Source organism: Rhododendron vialii, chromosome 6a, assembly GCF_030253575.1.
Source record: "Rhododendron vialii isolate Sample 1 chromosome 6a, ASM3025357v1".
NCBI lineage: Eukaryota > Viridiplantae > Streptophyta > Magnoliopsida > Ericales > Ericaceae > Rhododendron > Rhododendron vialii.
The window spans coordinates 27,539,976-27,556,948 of NC_080562.1; the positions used below are offsets into that span (position 1 = coordinate 27,539,976).

Genomic DNA, 16,973 nt, shown 5'->3' on the forward strand with positions numbered 1-16,973 from the left:
TTGTAAAACATTGGTTGACCAGCACAAGCAAAAATACTATCCCAAGTTTAATGTTGCCATAAAACCAGCACATACGGTTATCATGAGATGTAGGTTTTCACTTTATGCACTTTCAACTAGCTCTTAAAAAGTAATTGGGAGTTGCAGATTTCATAGGGTTGAAGCAACCATAGGAAGTTCCATAGGGTTGAAGCAACCATAGGAAGTTCCATAGGGTTGAAGCAACCATTGGAAATTAACTGTGTGAACTGGAGTAATTTATATGTGAGCGGAAACTCGGAATTCAATCTTGGGAAATGCTCCAAGGAATAAATATGAACTATTCAGAGATGCTAACGATAACATTACAGGGGGAGTAGGACATCTGAGAAATACTTATCCAAATTGGCAATAGGACAACATCTAGGGTCTTTCGGTACGTGTAGTGGTATTACTAGGATACAGTTACAAGACCTAATAGCTTTCTCAATTCTATCCTTCCAAATATGAAATGGAAGTATCATAAGTAAATTAATACCGACATATGGGAAACTAGAATTGCTAGAAAAACTTACCTTTACCTCGGCCCTGATAAAACTTGTGGAAGTAATACAGTGGCATCGTCACTGGCATCACGGTTGTTATCTACGAATGGAGTTGTTTTCGGTACTGGGAGTTTTGTGAAGCGAAAATCCAAATCGCTGTCAACCTCCATTAGACCCTCCAAGACCTTAACCACGACTGAGATCGGAGGCCTCTTAGTAAACTCACTTTGTAAACACCATGCCGCGATCCTTAGCATCTCTGTCACTTCTGCTACATGTAATTGCATATCTTCGCTGGATTTATCGATTATGTCCATAAGTTGACCGTCTGCTGCTTTTCTCTCGAAAAGACTCAGTAAATGCATTTCCTCCTCAGGTTGATTTCTGTCCAAGTTTTTCCTTCCACACAAGATTTCAAGAACCACGACCCCAAAGCTGTAGACGTCGACTTTATCAGTGATTACAGAGCTCATCCACTCTGGAGCCATATATCCTGGTGTTCCTTGCATTGATGCCACAACTCGGCTTTGCTCCTTGGCTATCAATTTTGACAAACCGAAGTCTGCAACTTTTCCTTCAAAATTTTCATCCACAAGGATGTTTTGGGGTTTTATATCCAAGTGCAATATTTTCTGTCTGCATTCTTCGTGGAGATATGCTAGTCCCTTGGCCATGCCTGAGATAATCTTCCTTCTCAATCGCCATTCGAGAGGAAGCAGCTCTTCGTTTTTGCGGAAGATCCATTTGTCCAAGGACCCATTACACATGTACTCGTACACCAAAAGCGTTTCAGATTTTTCAGCACAATATCCTATCAGTCTTACCAAATTGACATGGTGAATGTTGCCTATTGTCTTTACTTCGGCTAAGAATGACTTCTTTACCTGACCTATACCGTTGAGACGCTTTACCGCAACTTTTGTGCCGTTTCCCATAGTCCCTTCAAAGACTGAACCAAATCCTCCTTGCCCAAGCTTCTTGCTAAAATTCTCTGTTGCGGATTTCAAGTCTTCATAAGAGAATCTTGTAGATAGGCCCGGTAATTCATCTCTACAGTCGTCATCTTCCTCATCCTCCTCCAAGTCCCTTTTTTTCTGTAAGTAAAGAATAACAGCACCAATTAGAAGTAACACACCAAAAAATGCTCCAAGGCTTAATCCTACTGGGAGGACAATGTCGTTGCCTTTTCTATTTTTGGGTGCACTAGCTGGAATATTTTGAACCTTAACAAATGTTATAATAGTTGTGTTGTTTTCTTGGCTAGAAGTATACAGAGTTCCATTGCGGGAGACGGTGACTTTATAATTGTTCCCTTCATTCCTCCTGAGCGAAAAGATTTCAGACGGTAAGAAACAATCTCCCATTGAAGTATTAACCGAATTGTATTGGAATATGGCAGCCTTGCAGGAACAGTTCGTCAAACAGGCAAGTTTGCAATTCTCAACGTCGACATTCTCCATTTCTTGTTGAAAAAAGAAGTAATCGGTGTTTTTTAGCTCGAGGAGTATATGATCTTGGCGACGCTCACAAGAAATGGGCGTGAGCAGTTCACACCCCAGATTGGGTTGCCCGTTCAAAGGCTTGAAATAGATTGTACCGTCACTTGCTGCCTCAGGACAACCACATTCGCCCTTCAAACAAACGCCATATTTTCCGCAAACCATGGGGTACCCACATTCACCAGTATACGCTGTCAGAAGGTCGCCTACCTCTCCCCAATCTGATCCCCCCCACTCATGAACCCTTAAATGTCCGTCGGGTTCCAACTTCATGAACCGGGCTGCAGACCCGGGCAAGGCAGTTAGCCCGTAAACGGGTTCCTTCGGAACCTTCATTCCCTTGGCAAACACGACTTGAGTAAATGCAAAATGCGGGGGAAAGGCACCCGGATACATGAAGAAGTAGGATTGAGGTGGGTTGGCATCCACGTAACCAATCAATTGCGAACCCTTGATAGCAAGTCCAAACATCCCTTTACTCCAGTTTGAAGTTGACATGCTGGCAGTTAGCTCCATTCCAGAATACAATGTTTGCCCATCGACCAAAGTATCTGTGGGGTAATCAACCGACTCCCAAACTGTATCATTGTTTTCGTCAAGGAGCACAAGATTTCCAATTGCGGTCAAGGTTAAGCTTTTGACAGACTTACTGCTTGTGTTTGTTGACCAAACTTGAGTGCCATCGACGTCTGCCAGTAAAAAATCTCCATCTTTTGTTAGTTCCAAAGTTGCACCGGCTTTAACCGGGTAGTCGCGGTTGGCGTACCACACCAGCTGTGGGGACTCCATCAACACTCTTCTGGGATTTTGTTTGTTTCGGTGGATGAGGACAGAAAAGAGACATTGAGTGCCATCGAAATTGCAGTAGAAGCCACAGAAGAATTCTGTGTCGTTCGTTACTCTGTACAGGAAAGGTGCCACTTGCCCGAAGGAACCTTCAAGCTCGACGGGTGAGGGATCGATCTTCCACAGCTGGGATGTATTTGCAGTCTTAATTGTAGCTGGATAATCCAAAACTTGACTGCGTGTTGAATGTACGAGACAAGAAAGAAAGAAAACAACACACCAGATATTCTTTATCTGGTTCTCATTCATTGCTTCTATTCTAAGAACCCTCCGGCAGTTTCAGGTAAAGCTGGAGGAAGAAGATGAAATCATCCACTTTAACCAAGAGAATTAACTACACCTTGGAACAAAACTGAGGCTATCTTGTATTTGTTGGAGATAAAGCTTAATTTATTGTGGGGTTAGTTAGAGTGTTTGTGAGGTGTGAACGAGACAAGAGAGATGATCAGAATTGAAAGTGAGGGGCCAAGCCAGCCAACTGTTTCGGTGGAATTGAGTGATGGAGAGTTGAGAGAGTAAATGTGAGTTTGGTGTCTTTTGTGTTTTGTCTATAATTTTAAAATTTTAGTGTACAAATGTTTTGTGTATGTGTACAATAGAACGTGGGAAAATAGAAGAGAGAGAAGAGATCGGATCCCCCCAGGTAGTTTCCCCCACCATGTTTGTGTGTGAGATGAGAGATGTGAATAAGGTTAATTGTGTTTGAATTCTATCTCTAGCACCATAGTATTCAGTGATTCCACAAATGAGCGGTTTAGAAAGCACAATATAAAGTCTTCATCGACTATAAGTCATTGTTAACCTATCCACAGCCCAAGTCATCCATCTCATAAACCAAAGCAAACATAGACTTATGTTCCAATCAATTGGGTTTTTTAAGTCATCAGTCACATCTTCAATGTAAGTCTTCTAAGACTTGTTATCGGAGCTGCGAATTGGTTTTACGATCGAGTTTTTCTGGCCCTTGTGAACATATTTTCATAACGTGTTAAACAGGTACCGACAAGGACTCACTTTTTTTTTTTTTGGGATAATGGCCAGAGTTATTGTTTCTTATTCCATAACTAGTGTTAGTTAATTATGAACAAAATGAACGGTTCAAATGTGTTTTTCTCGTATTTGGCAGTTCACGGGGGTAGGCAAGTTGAACCATGTTGGAGTGTCCAAATTGGACTTGTGATTTGTGGACCCTTTCTATTTGTAAAAGTCGTGATTGAAAAGGAGAGAAAAACTGGAAGACAGAGAATAAAACACGCGTTCTTGATTTCTGAAATCTGTGAGTGGACTGAGTCACTGGAGACCTTTCACACAACTTGTCTTCAAGGGATTTATTGGAGAGAATTTCAAAACGAGCCCATGCCGTTATATTCCATCCAATTTCTAACGGAAAAGGCACACCTGGCCTCCTTACACGTTAAGATGGCAATGTAGACGTTGAGATGACATTTTTTTTTTGGAGAAAACAAAGGGCACATGACCTTGCATTATCTTTTGTACCGCACACTCAATTTTCTCTCTCCTTTCCCTCATCTCTCAACGACACAAAGCCTGAAATACTCATTCTCCTCTGAATTTTCAACACTAATCTAGCATTGAGATCGCCGTGGCCCTAGCCATTGCCGTTCGTATTCAGTGGCGATGCTTGATCTCATCTCATGTGTCCTCCTAATCCTCTCTTGTTCTTACTTGTCCTCCTAATCCTCTCTTGTTCTTACTTGAAGCTCTTATGCTACCTCGAAAGCAATGGCGACAAATAGCAATTCCGGCGACAGAGACTTGGACCACTACGAAGTCATTCTACAGCCATAAACACATTACACAAACAAGTACGAAAAACACTTACATAGGTGTGTGAGCTCTACACCCTCATGTGAGGATGTTGTGCATTTGTTTGTGCAATATGTTGGTCGTTTTAGAATTTTGGGTCCACTAAAAGAGCAATTGCGCTGGTGTAACTAGCAGCACATTTGGATGGGAGTTATCAGGAAAAAAGAAAAGAAATGGAGGAGAAGAGGTTTCTCTCCCTTGTTTGGATGATTAAGAACCCCTTATAGAGCCATTTTAGGAGTAAGATTTTTCAAGTAGACAAGTATCAGTGTGGAAATTGCAGTAAGCCATGAGTACACATGCACTATAGAATTATGGAATCTCATTTTATTTTCTTTGGCTATTCAGTTGCTGATAGAGGTTGAATTAGAGAATGGAAGGAAAAGTGAAGGTAACTTTTGTCATTTGGGTCTCACAGGCACGTAGAAAATGTTCAATGTAGAAAAGTCGCTCTACTGAAAAAGAATAGAGTTAGATTTTGTTATTATTAGAGTTTGTGCAAAATTAGCCTTGGTGTGGAGGTGATCAGCAAATTAAGTTTACTTCAAACTCTATCAGCTGTACTGTGATTCCTTCCTACTTACTCGTGAACTAAATCCTCTAGGTTAAGATGGGTGGCTGCAAGGCACCACTTACCACATTCATGGTCGAATCATTTGTTCCCCGTGACCAAGAATACTACCTTCCCATTGTATCTGATAGGCTCGGATGTACCATTAGCTTTCAGGATGTGGAGGTATTGAATTTGAAGAGAATTGGGATAAGGTAAGTCGACAAAAAATCTTCTTGCTGTATTTACATGTTGTTTAGTAGGATTCTACTCTTTGATTTGGCTGATTTTCTATCATCAACTAGCTACCACGGATTCTCTTCAAGGCATTCCTATCTTAAATCATGTCTGTTGCTTTGGCACACGGTAACACACACCAACGTCAGACTAATGAATTCTTGCATGTAATATATTTCATGTATGGCTAATACCTTTCTTTGGGCACAGATGGCCATCCCCTGAAGGTTTTAGTGTTGATATAGCATATGAATCCTTTTCGTGTTGTATAATATCTGCAGGGTGGGTGATGCCGTGATTAGACCAGGACATATGGAGTCTAGGTGGACACCTCGAGGCTCCAGCTATGTATTGGGTTATGCTTGATTTCTATGTTGCTTGTGTTAAAAAAAGGCACGGGTTACGGGACTTGGTTTTTTTGTTTTTTCCTCAATGCTTCAAGCTGATAATGGTATGATTCTCATTCATAAACTCAGGTACGAGCCAGCTGTATGAGAGGGCAATGCACTATAGCTCAAGAAAGCATTAAAATGGTGCAGGGTACTCTACCACTTAGATCGATGTTCTTGTTGGACATATTGGTATGATATGCATGGTTGTCTGATTTAGTCTTGTAGATTCGTTTCTGAATGCATAATGGTAATGGTGTCAGGCAGAAGGTGGCTAGGATATAATTTTTGTAACCTCAATGACAAAATCATTTATAGGTAGTGCATTATTTTTGCTTTTTCAGTTTCAAGCGCCTTTTTCAGTTGAAAAATTGGAACAAGTGCACGAAGGTGGTTCTGGATTTATGATCCTTAATGACCCTTTTTTTTTTTATCAGCAAAGAAAATTTCATTATCATAGAGATAAAAACTGAAATCTTACAGATTGATGTGCCCTATTGATCGACTTTGCCGAAGTGCTGTCTATTATTGTTAATCCTGGTTATAGTGATTACAAAATAAACAAACACTTCTGGTAATTCCAGTTGTAATAATCTTGTTTTCTTTCTTGTATGTGGTAGCTAAGGGTGTGTTTGGAACTCTAAGCCCCTTTGGATGGAGGGGTTTCATGGAAAAAGAAAGGAAAGGGTTATGGTTTCTTGTGAAATCCCTCATTTGGATGGAGCATTTTGGTGAGAAATTGAGAGAAAATTACAAAAATGAAATTTTTTTATTGGCCTTTCCCCTTTCTTATCTCCCCCTTTCTCATCATCCAAAGGGGCTCTTAGGGAAAGAAATGGAAAAGAAGAGAAAGTTTTAAAAAAATTCTTTCCATTGTTTGGTTTCCAGAGAAAGAAGGAAAAGTTTTAAAAAACAAGTTCAATTTTCTTTTCAATTTCTTCTTAACTTTCTCTCCAATTTCCCTGTTTATAATTCTCTCTTCTCTTATCTTCCCTTCCTCAAGTTCCAAACAGAGCATGCATATGACATGGACTCGGAGGATCTCACATTCCCTAGCCTTGTATATGAAAGCATGTTCAATTGTAGTAGGAAAACAATAATTACTGAAATATCTGTGACATTTACTTGGCAACCTCTTCCACGTGCATCGCACGTGCCTCTTCGCTAGTAAAAAAATAAATGATTGGGGGTGGATGTGTCTAGGGAATCTGCGGTTGAATTATGCAGCAATGAGTCTAGTGACACAAATACTCAAATGTCGATATGACCATAATCAAATCATCGGGAGGAGAGACAGGTTTTACAACACAATCAAATGCAACCCCAAAAACTTTAGTAGATCACAGATGCAAAATTTTGCGGGAGATTGTGACTATAGAAGGTGAACACAAAATTATAGTTTTCTTTACTGAGTAAATCAACACTCTATAAGTAAGCCTAGTTATGGAAATTATGGTTAATATACACCCAAACTTGAAGTTTTCTAAGAAACGTATCATTGAAAGCAATTAGTATATTAGCTATGTGTTAGATATAGATTGTTCTACAAGTGCTACCAGAATGTTAAACCAGTGTATGGCGCCGCTCATTGAAGATCTCAAGCAGTCAAGCAGTTATGCCACCTAACAATAAGGTTTCCCTGATAATTGTGGAACGCAATTGGAAGCCTTTGAGCCTTGAGGTGCGACAGAGGAAGGGAAGGAAGGGAAAGAATGTTTGGTTTCAAAATGGTACAACATGTTACTGAGTTAAACGAACAGATCGCTAGCTTAAAACCTTGGGGTGATTTCTAGTTCTGGTGATGCAAACAAAATATTGGGGTTTTGGTGGTTTCTGAAAATTTGGAGCTTAGCAGAAATGGGGTTTCCCTTTTAGTTGCCAAATGCTGTAGTTGAGCTTGGAGATTAAAAATTCCGCCCAAATACAATTCGAGAACGAAGGGACAGAAAGAATTTAAGGCATTTTTTCTCGGTACTAACTTCTTGGTGGTTGTTCTGTGCCCTTGGATTTTGTGTCGATATGAATATTTTTGAGAATGAACAAATGCAATTGATATCGGTGAAATTAGATACAAACTCCACATCTCAAGTAACAGTCCCTATAATTGTTGTGTGCTTTCATTCTCCAATTCACTTTTTGTTGTTATGTTGTAAGATCAGTGTTGTACTGAAATTGTATGTCTCGATCTGCTTTGTCCCACCTTTTCTTTTTCTTGCTGCTTTATTCATCATCCATGCAATCCACAATTTTCATCTCGATATACATCTCCTTGATTAATGTTCCATCATTGGAACTCTGAGGTTGGTATTTACATTTTTATGTTCCTTAATTTGAATGCTTACATAGTTACATTGGTATGTTGATAGGAGTATTTGTTATGAAAAAATTTAGTGGTTAGTATTTACAGTTGGAATACTTATTCGAGAATCGAGAGCTAGTATGGACAATGTGAGAGAAAATTTTACTCTTGGTTCTGGTTCTTGATGCAAAGCCTTTCTAAACTGTTATTGACATTTGCCTTCAGGATAATTAGTTGAGTACCGGAGCCTTCCGTATAAATCGCCAAAACCTTCTATTGGTCTTTCATTCATATGGCCCTAGATTTTGCTTGGATCTTTCTATGAAATCTTAGGAAAACATTGGATGACCAGGGCATGAAAAAAATAATATCCAAAATCTAACATCGCCATAAAACAAGCACATATGTTTATCATGAGATGTAGGTTTTCGCTTTATGCACTTTCAACTAGCTCTTAAAAAGTGAATTGGAGTTGCAGCTTGCAACCCTTGGAAATTAATTGCATGAACTGTTGTAAATTATATGTGAACAGAAACTTGGAATGAAACCTTCGAAAATGCTCTAATAATAAATATGAACTATTCAGAGATGCTAACAATAACATTACAGGCAGAATAGGACAACATCTGAGTAATACTAGGATACAACTTACAAGACCTAATAGCTTCCACAATTCTATCCATCCCCAGGTCTCAATATAATGAAAGTATCATAAGTAAATTAATACTGACATATGAGGAACTGGAATTGCTAGAAAAACATACCTTTCTTTACCTCGGTCCTGATAAAACTTGTGGAAGTAATACGGTGGCATTGTCGTTGGCATCGCGGTTGCTATCTACAACTGGAGTTGTTCCTAGGACTGGGGGATTTGTAAAGCAAAAATCCAAATTGCTGTCAACCTTCATTAGACCCTCCAAGACATTAACCACGACTGAGATCGGAGGCCTCTTAGTAAAATCACTTTGTAAACACCATGCCGCGATCCTAAGCATCTCCGTGACTTCTGCTCCATGTAACTGCATATCTTCGCTGGATTTATCGATTATGTCCATAAGTTGATCCTCTGCTGCTTTCCTCTCGAAAAGACTCAATAAATGCATGTCCTCTTCGAGTTGATATCTGTCCAAGTTTTTCCTTCAACACAAGATTTCAAGAACCACGACCCCAAAGCTGTAGACGTCAACTTTATCAGTGATAACAGAGCTCATCCACTCCGGAGCCATATATCCTGGTGTTCCTCTCATTGTTGCCACAACTCCGCTTTGCTCCTTGGCTATCAATTTTGACAAACCGAAGTCGGCAACTTTTGCGTCAAAATTCTCATCCAGAAGGATGTTTTGGGGTTTTATATCCAAGTGCAATATTTTCTGTCTGCATTCTTCGTGGAGATATGCTAGTCCCTTGGCCATGCCTGAGATAATCTTCCTTCTCAATTGCCATTCAAGAGAAAGCAGCTCTTCGTTTTTGCGGAAGATCCATTTGTCCAAGGACCCATTACACATGTACTCGTACACCAAAAGCCTTTCAGATTTTTCAGCACAATATCCTATCAGTCTTACCAAATTGACATGGTGAATGTTGCCTATTGTCTTTACTTCGGCTAAGAATGACTTCTTTACCTGACCTATACCATTAAGACGTTTCACCGCGACTTTTGTACCGTTTCCCAGAGTCCCTTCAAAGACAAAACCAAATCCTCCTTGTCCAAGCTTCTTGCTAAAATTCTCTGTTGCAGATTTCAAATCTTCATAAGAGAATCTTGTAGATAGCCCCGGTAATTCATCTATACCGTCATCATCATCCTCTTCCAAGTCCTTTTTTTTCTGCAAGTAAAGAATAGTCGCGCCAATTAGAAGTAACACACAAAAAAATGCTCCGATGCTTGATCCTATTGGGAGTGCAATATTGTTGCCTTTTCCATTCTTGGGTGCACTAGCTGGAATATTTTGAACCTTAGCAAATGTTACAATAGTTCTGTTGTCTTCTTGGCTAGAAGTATACAGAGTTCCATTGCTGGAGACGGTGACTCTATTATTGTTCCCTTCATTCCTCCTGAGCGAAAAGATTTCAGAAGGTAAGAAACAATCTCCCATTGAAGTATTAACAGAATAGTATCGGAATATGGCAGCTTTGCAGGAACAGTTCCTCAAACAGGTAAGTTTGCAATTCTCAACATCGACATTCTCCATTTCTTGATGAAAAAAGAAGTAATCAGTGTTTTTCAGCTCGTGGAGTATATGATCTTGGCGACGCTCACAAGAAATGGGCGTGAGCAGTTCGCACCCCAGATTGGGTTGCCCGTTCAAAGGCTTGAAATAGATTGTACCGTCACTTGCTGCCTCAGGACAACCGCATTTGCCCTTTGAACAAACACCATATTTTCCGCAAACCATGGGGTACCCACATTCACCGGTATATGCTGTCAGAACATCGCCTACCTCTCCCCAATCTGATCCCCCCCACTCATAAACCCTTAAATGTCCGTCGGGTCGCAACTGCATGAAACGGGCTGCAAGCCCGGGCCAGACAGCTAGAATGTAAGCGGGGTCCCTCGGAACCTTCGTTCCCCCGGCAAACATGGCCTGCATAAATTGAAAATGAGGGGCAAAGATACCAGGATTTGTGAAGAAGTAGGATTGAGGTGGCTCGGCATCCACATAAGCAATCAGTTGTGAACCTTTGATTGCAAGTCCATACAACCCTTTACTCCAGTTTGATGCTGATGTGCTGGCAGTTAGCTCCGTTCCAGAAAACAATGTGTCGCCAACAACCAAAGAATCTGTGGGGTGATCACCCGACCTCCAAACTGCATCATTGTTTTCGTCGAAGAGCACAAGATTTCCCAATGCGGTCAAATTCAAGCCCGAAACAGACTTACTGCTTGTGTTTGTTGACCAAACTGGGATGCCATCGGTGTCTGCCAGTAAGAAATCCCCATCTTTTGTTAGTTGCAAAGTTGCGCCGGCTTTAACTGGGTTGTCGCGATTGGCAGACCACACTAGCTGCGGGGACTCTATTCTCGAGCTGCTGGAATTGGGTTTGTTTAGGAAGACGAGGACAGAAAAGAGACATTCAGTGCCGTCGAAGTTGCAGTAGAAGCCGCAGATGAATTGCGTGTCGAGTTGCGTGTCGTTGGCTCCTCTATAGAGGAAAGGTGCCACTTGCGCGGAGGAACCTTCGACGGGTGATGGGGCGATCTTCCACATCTGTGATATATTTGCAGTCTTGATTGTAGCTGGATAATCCAAACCTTGACTCTGTGTTGAATGCATGAGACAAGTAAGAAAGAAAACAACAAACCGGAAATTCTTTTTCTGGTTCGCTTTCATTGCTTCTGCTCTAGATAGAACCCTCCGGCAGTTTCAGTTAAAGCTGGAGGAAGAAGATGAAATCATCCACTTTGAAAAGGAGAGTTAACTACCCACAGCCGAAGTCATCGTCAACCAAAGCAAACAGAACCTTTTAAGTCCCCACCAATTGGGCTAAGTCATCAGTCTAATCTTCAATGTATTGGAGCTGCGAATTGGTTTTCCGACCGAGTCTTTATGGACCTTGTGAGCATCTTTTTTTAATGTATTAAAGAGGTACTGAAGGACTCGCTTATAATTTTATTTTTTGCGATGGCCAGAGTTAGCTTTCTTTTCCCTAGATTGCTTAGTGCTGAGCTAAGTTCCGCCCTTTCCTATTAGCTATAGTAGGAGCAGGGCAGACACAAGAAGGCTGTGGTTGGGCAATCAGCAATAACATGAGAAGAGCATCCCTTTCACAAAAACCGAAAGACCCTAGATATCCTACCATTTCAGCACCTTGTGATCTTTGAGAAGTACGAGCCCTCCCCTAGAATGTTTTTGTTATTTTTTCTTATGCCATATAATTATTGTTGGTTATGAACAACATGAACAATTCAGATTTTTTGTTTTTTGTTTTTGTTTTTTTTCTTTGTATTTGGCGGTTGATGGGTGTGCATCATCGGGTACGCTGGAAGTTGAACCATGTTGGAGAAGCCAAATTGGACTTGTGACCTGCGGATCCTTCTAATGAAAAAGGTGAAAGTACCTGCCAAACGTGATTGGAGGTGCATGACTGGCAATTACTACTATGAGTGGACTGGAGACCTTTCGCTTCGCACGACTTGTCTTGGGGATTGATTGGAACTTCTCTCTATCTTCACTGCTACCACTAGGTCCACTAGGATGAGGATAAATAAAAATAAAAATAAAAATAAAGGTCCACTAGGACCACAAAAAAGTCATTCTACAATTACAAACACATTTTACAAATAAGTACACAAATACTCACATGGGTATGTGAGCTTCATACACACTACTGGTGTAGTGCGTGAACCCCACACACCCATTTGAGAAGGTTGTGCATTTGTTTGTGCAATGTGTTGGTGGTTTTAGAATTTTCCGGTCCACTACAAGAGCCTTTGGTTTGGGTAGGGTGTAACTTGTTCGGTCTAGTTTGGATGTATATTTGGGATCCAAACCGGACATTTCAGTTTGAGGAAATGTAAACCGAAACCAATTGAAATCGGGTCGGTTTGGTTTCAATCGATTTGACGGGTTTATTCGGTTTGGTCTAATTCCATTCATGGACATTGATGACACAACTGGATTCAGAATGTATTCTACACGTTGGCTAGAATGAAGGCTTAGATAGCAAAAATATAGGTTATAATGAACTTATTCATTAACTATCAGAGATTTAGAAGGCACAAATTTGCAGTCTTTAACTATATATTAACCGTAAGATTTCAATTTTGAGAGAGGGATTTATTTTTGATTTCGATTTATGGTTTTGCCGGAGCTGCTTATTTTGTTGGATCCTCGGGAGGTTCAATTCTAGAAGAAAAAGGAGGGAGAGAGAGAGATGAGTCACTTAACAATCTGACACTTTAGGGTTTGTAGTTAAGAGTATGATTCTTAAGAATCTAAGTTATGTATGTAACAAATATATAATAATTCTACAAAAACAAAACAAAAGGTTGGAAAGCCAAGCGGTAAAGCGAGGCACTACTAGACCTTAGGTTTGGATTTCGAATCCCAACACCTTGATTTTTCGGTACTTGTGTATTATCAGTCTGGCCCTGGATCTATTTCCACCATTGTCCTTTTTCAAAGAGAAATCGTTCGTTTCCCACAGACGGCACCAATTGTAGGGAGGTATTTCCGAACAAGTACAACTAAACGGCCGAACACGTGGTATGAGGGATCACGGAAAGAATACAATGATAAGAACCACCATGAGCAGTGATCGGCGATATGGACAAATGGCATGAAAAGTCATTGGTCTAAGATATCTGTTCAGCAGATATAGATATACAATGGCATTTGTCTAAATGTTATTGTAGGACTAGTTACATGTGAAGTAGCTAACCCAGGCAAACCTGTTCGGCAATGAGATAGCCGAACAAGGAAAGAACTCTAATCAAGTGCTAAAGAAGGAAGAACGCAGTGTTATTCCGTTAAAGAAAGAGATCCCGAGAATATAGGGTCTAGAAAGGATACCTAGCGAGAGTGGGATGTACGGCCAGCTATGGAAAAGAGTCCCAAATGGACTAAGGTAATGAACAGATAAAGGAAAGAGAATCCACGATATTCTGGTTTCCTATACGAGGTAGGAAACCTAGGGCAACACTGATACTTGGGCAACAAGTATCCAAGAATCTATAAATATGAGGTAAACATAGAGGTAAAAGGTACGCAACACATTGCTTTCATACAATATTTCCTATTGAGATTTAGGGTTTTTTGCTAGTACGTGATACTAACTTAGGCATCGGAGGGCTTTTGCCACGAGAGGCAAAGGTGCGCTCACCCATTGTCTGTTTTGCAGATTAGGGATCTAACGATGAATTAGGGTTCCGGTGAAACAGCACGAGTAGCCATAGCAATCCGGTGCTGTTCTAAGTACCAATTGCTTTCTTCCCCAACCGAGATTGATTTTTCAAATAATGGTAAACCCGACCGAACTGGTCCAATCTCAAAACCGAACTAAACCGTCGGTTCGGTTCGATTTCTGGTTTGCTCCGGTTTAGCCAGAATTCGTATCCCCCCTAGCATTGAGTGTAACTAAATAACTGTAAATAAAGAACTGAAGGGGTTTTCAGTCGTACAAGAGCTGTTTCAAAGGGACTTGATATCATTTCTGGCTCCAAAATAGTTGCCGGTGTTTCAATCCTTAAAGATGTTCTTTATTATATATTTTTTATCCTAGTTAAAGATGTTTCATTCAGTATGTATATCTATTCTCATATATAAAGAGAGAGCATTAGTTTGGTCTCGCACCAACGTCAGGCTATATGAACTTTTCATTCTACTATAAAAAGTTACACTTCGTTCTTGCTTTTGAAATAACTACCATGGACGAGAGTAATGCAGTAGGTTTAAGGGTATATATGTCTTTTTGAGTCCTTTGTAATAGAGGGTCTATAAATAGGAGTCTAGAGTGCTCATTAGGTAGTTTTTCTAATGTATTGATAAAAGAATATAGAGAGCTTTTGCTCCTTATATCCCATTTTGGGATTTATCTCTCTTATGAATCTATCATTTGATTTGGTTTGCATCATTTAGTATTAGAGCTTCTAGGCTTGATCCAACCGTTCATCTAGCCAGAAACCTAAACCTCACCGGAAAATCTCACCGAAACCCTAAAACGGCACAGGAAAATCTCCCCGGAGACACCATTTCACTCAAAATCTCTAGATCTGTGCAACCCAAGGCCCTACAACTCGATTTCGAGCCTTAAAACTCTAAAATCGACATTTTTTGAAGCTAATTTTCACTGTTTCGAACACCCATAACCCAGTTCAGAGTTGTACAATTGATTTTCTGTACTTTTCGAAGCCGAAAAACCCTCGAAACCCATAGATCTATACTCAGTTTTGCATTCTGAGACGGACCCAGCCTTTTTCGCACCTGACCCAGCCTTTTTCGAACTCGTTTCTACCATTTCGGAGATCAAAAGTGTGACCCGGACTTGTGAAGTACTCCTATGGTGTTCGGATCACTCGAATACAGTTCAAACAACCTTCGACTGATTTTGAAACTATTGATTAGTGTCGAACAACCTTCGATTGAAGTAGAATCTGTCAATTAACCCTCTTTCGGCACTCAAAAACAGTGGTAAGGGTCTCCGAACTACTCTTTGGCACTCGAATCTAAAATTTAGGCTTGATTTCAACTGGGTTTGTCTCGTTTGTTGTGATTTGCTGCGATTAGTGTCGATTTCCGTTGTATTGTTGGGTATTTGAGGCTATTTGGTTGCTAACTTAACTGGGTTTAACTACTTTGGCTGAGTTGTATGTTGAGTTGATTGATTTGGGTTGAAAAATATTTGAGTTGACTGGTTTTGGGATTGAGTTGGCTGGGTTGGATTTGTGATTGAATTGGCTGATTTTACCATTGGAATGACTCATACACTTAGGGATAGAGTTAAAGGAAGAAGGGAAGGTGGAGGTAGAGGATTTTTGGTGAACTATGGTGAAGGGTTGAACATTATTCCACAATGTGGAAGGGAAAATGATTGCAATTCAAATGAAAATAGAAATGAGATTAAAGAGTTGAGTGAAGAAGTTGCTACCTTGTATGATAAGGTGCAACTAATGTTACTAAAAAGAGAAGTTACTACTTCAGAGAAAAAGTTGCAACGTTTGTCTGTTTTATTCAAGAATATTGATGGTTACTATGATTCCAAATCATATGAAAATCTCTAATCGGATGTGCTAGAGGAAGAGACGAGCCTCAACCCGGATGCATTTGAGAAGGATGAAGAGCAATGTTATTGTGATGAGTTCTCACATGATATTCTTATATTTGATGAGCTCTCACTTGAAGAGCTTAGAGCTGATTTTAAAGATGGTGGTTTCAAAGTCCTCCCCGTCTTTGATGAGTATCCAAATGAGGAACTTGGAAATGATCTTGAAGGTGACTCCATATTGGAGATTAGAGAAGATCTTAAGGTTGATAATGCCTTCGAGATTAGAAGTAATTTTGAAGATGATCTCATCTTTAAGAGTGGTGAACCGGAAGATGTTCCCATCTATGACGAGTTTGAAGAAGAGTATTGTGTTGACAATGAAGAGGGAATGCTTGTTAATATGATCGAGGAAAGCTTACTTATGACTAGGCAAGAAAGCAAGGAAGTGATAGAAGAAGTTCCTTATGCTTTGGTTGTGTCACCGAAGATGGATGAAGTCGTTTTAGATCATCCACCAATGGGTGGAGATTTTGGAGAGCCAAAACTTGATGATTGCTTCCATTATTTGCCTTCTGAGTTGCACATGGTACAAGAGGTGATCAAATTGGTTCCTTTTCCTAGTACACTCCATTCGGTATTACCAAAAGAGGAAAAAGATGATTTAGGACAACTTGTTGACCATTTGGGTTTTGTCTTCAAGCAAGCAAGTTTTGAACACTGTGTGGTGACTTTTCAACATGCTAAGGTGGATAGGTTTTGGCACAACTTGGGGGTGTTTATGATGAGCTACTCCGAAGATATTTTGATTCACAAGAGACATGGCAAATGGGTGATTTCTTGGCACATAAGCAATGACGCGGTGGATTTACACAAACAAAATATCACACCCTCGATTTTCAACATAATTATAAAAGATATTTATACATAAAACCTCACAATAATCCGTACAATAACCCAAAAGAGTTTAACATTTCCATTCCTATCAATTACATTTCAACGTCCAAATGTTTACTAAAAAGTACATTATTGGCTCTATGGCCCAAATCAACATAAGTATGGAACATCAAACCAAAGTTAAGAACTTACAATATTCTTTAA

General features: G+C 40.1%; 1 protein-coding gene and 1 pseudogene across 1 annotated transcript; both read right to left on the reverse strand.

Moving 5' to 3' along the window:
* Positions 1–229: 229 nt before the first annotated feature.
* On the reverse strand, positions 230–12,063 carry LOC131330014 (G-type lectin S-receptor-like serine/threonine-protein kinase SD2-5; annotated as a pseudogene).
* LOC131330015 (G-type lectin S-receptor-like serine/threonine-protein kinase SD2-5) lies at positions 551–3,610 on the reverse strand. Its single transcript, XM_058363470.1, has one exon. It carries the CDS (start codon positions 3,116–3,118, stop codon positions 557–559), a length of 2,562 nt encoding a protein of 853 aa, XP_058219453.1. The 5' UTR covers positions 3,119–3,610; the 3' UTR covers positions 551–556.
* Positions 12,064–16,973: the final 4,910 nt, after the last annotated feature.

Coding starts and splice junctions, on each gene's coding strand:
- LOC131330015 (XM_058363470.1), bottom strand. CDS start 3,118: ATGAATGAGAACCAGATAAAGAATATCTGGTGTGTTGTTTTCTTTCTT.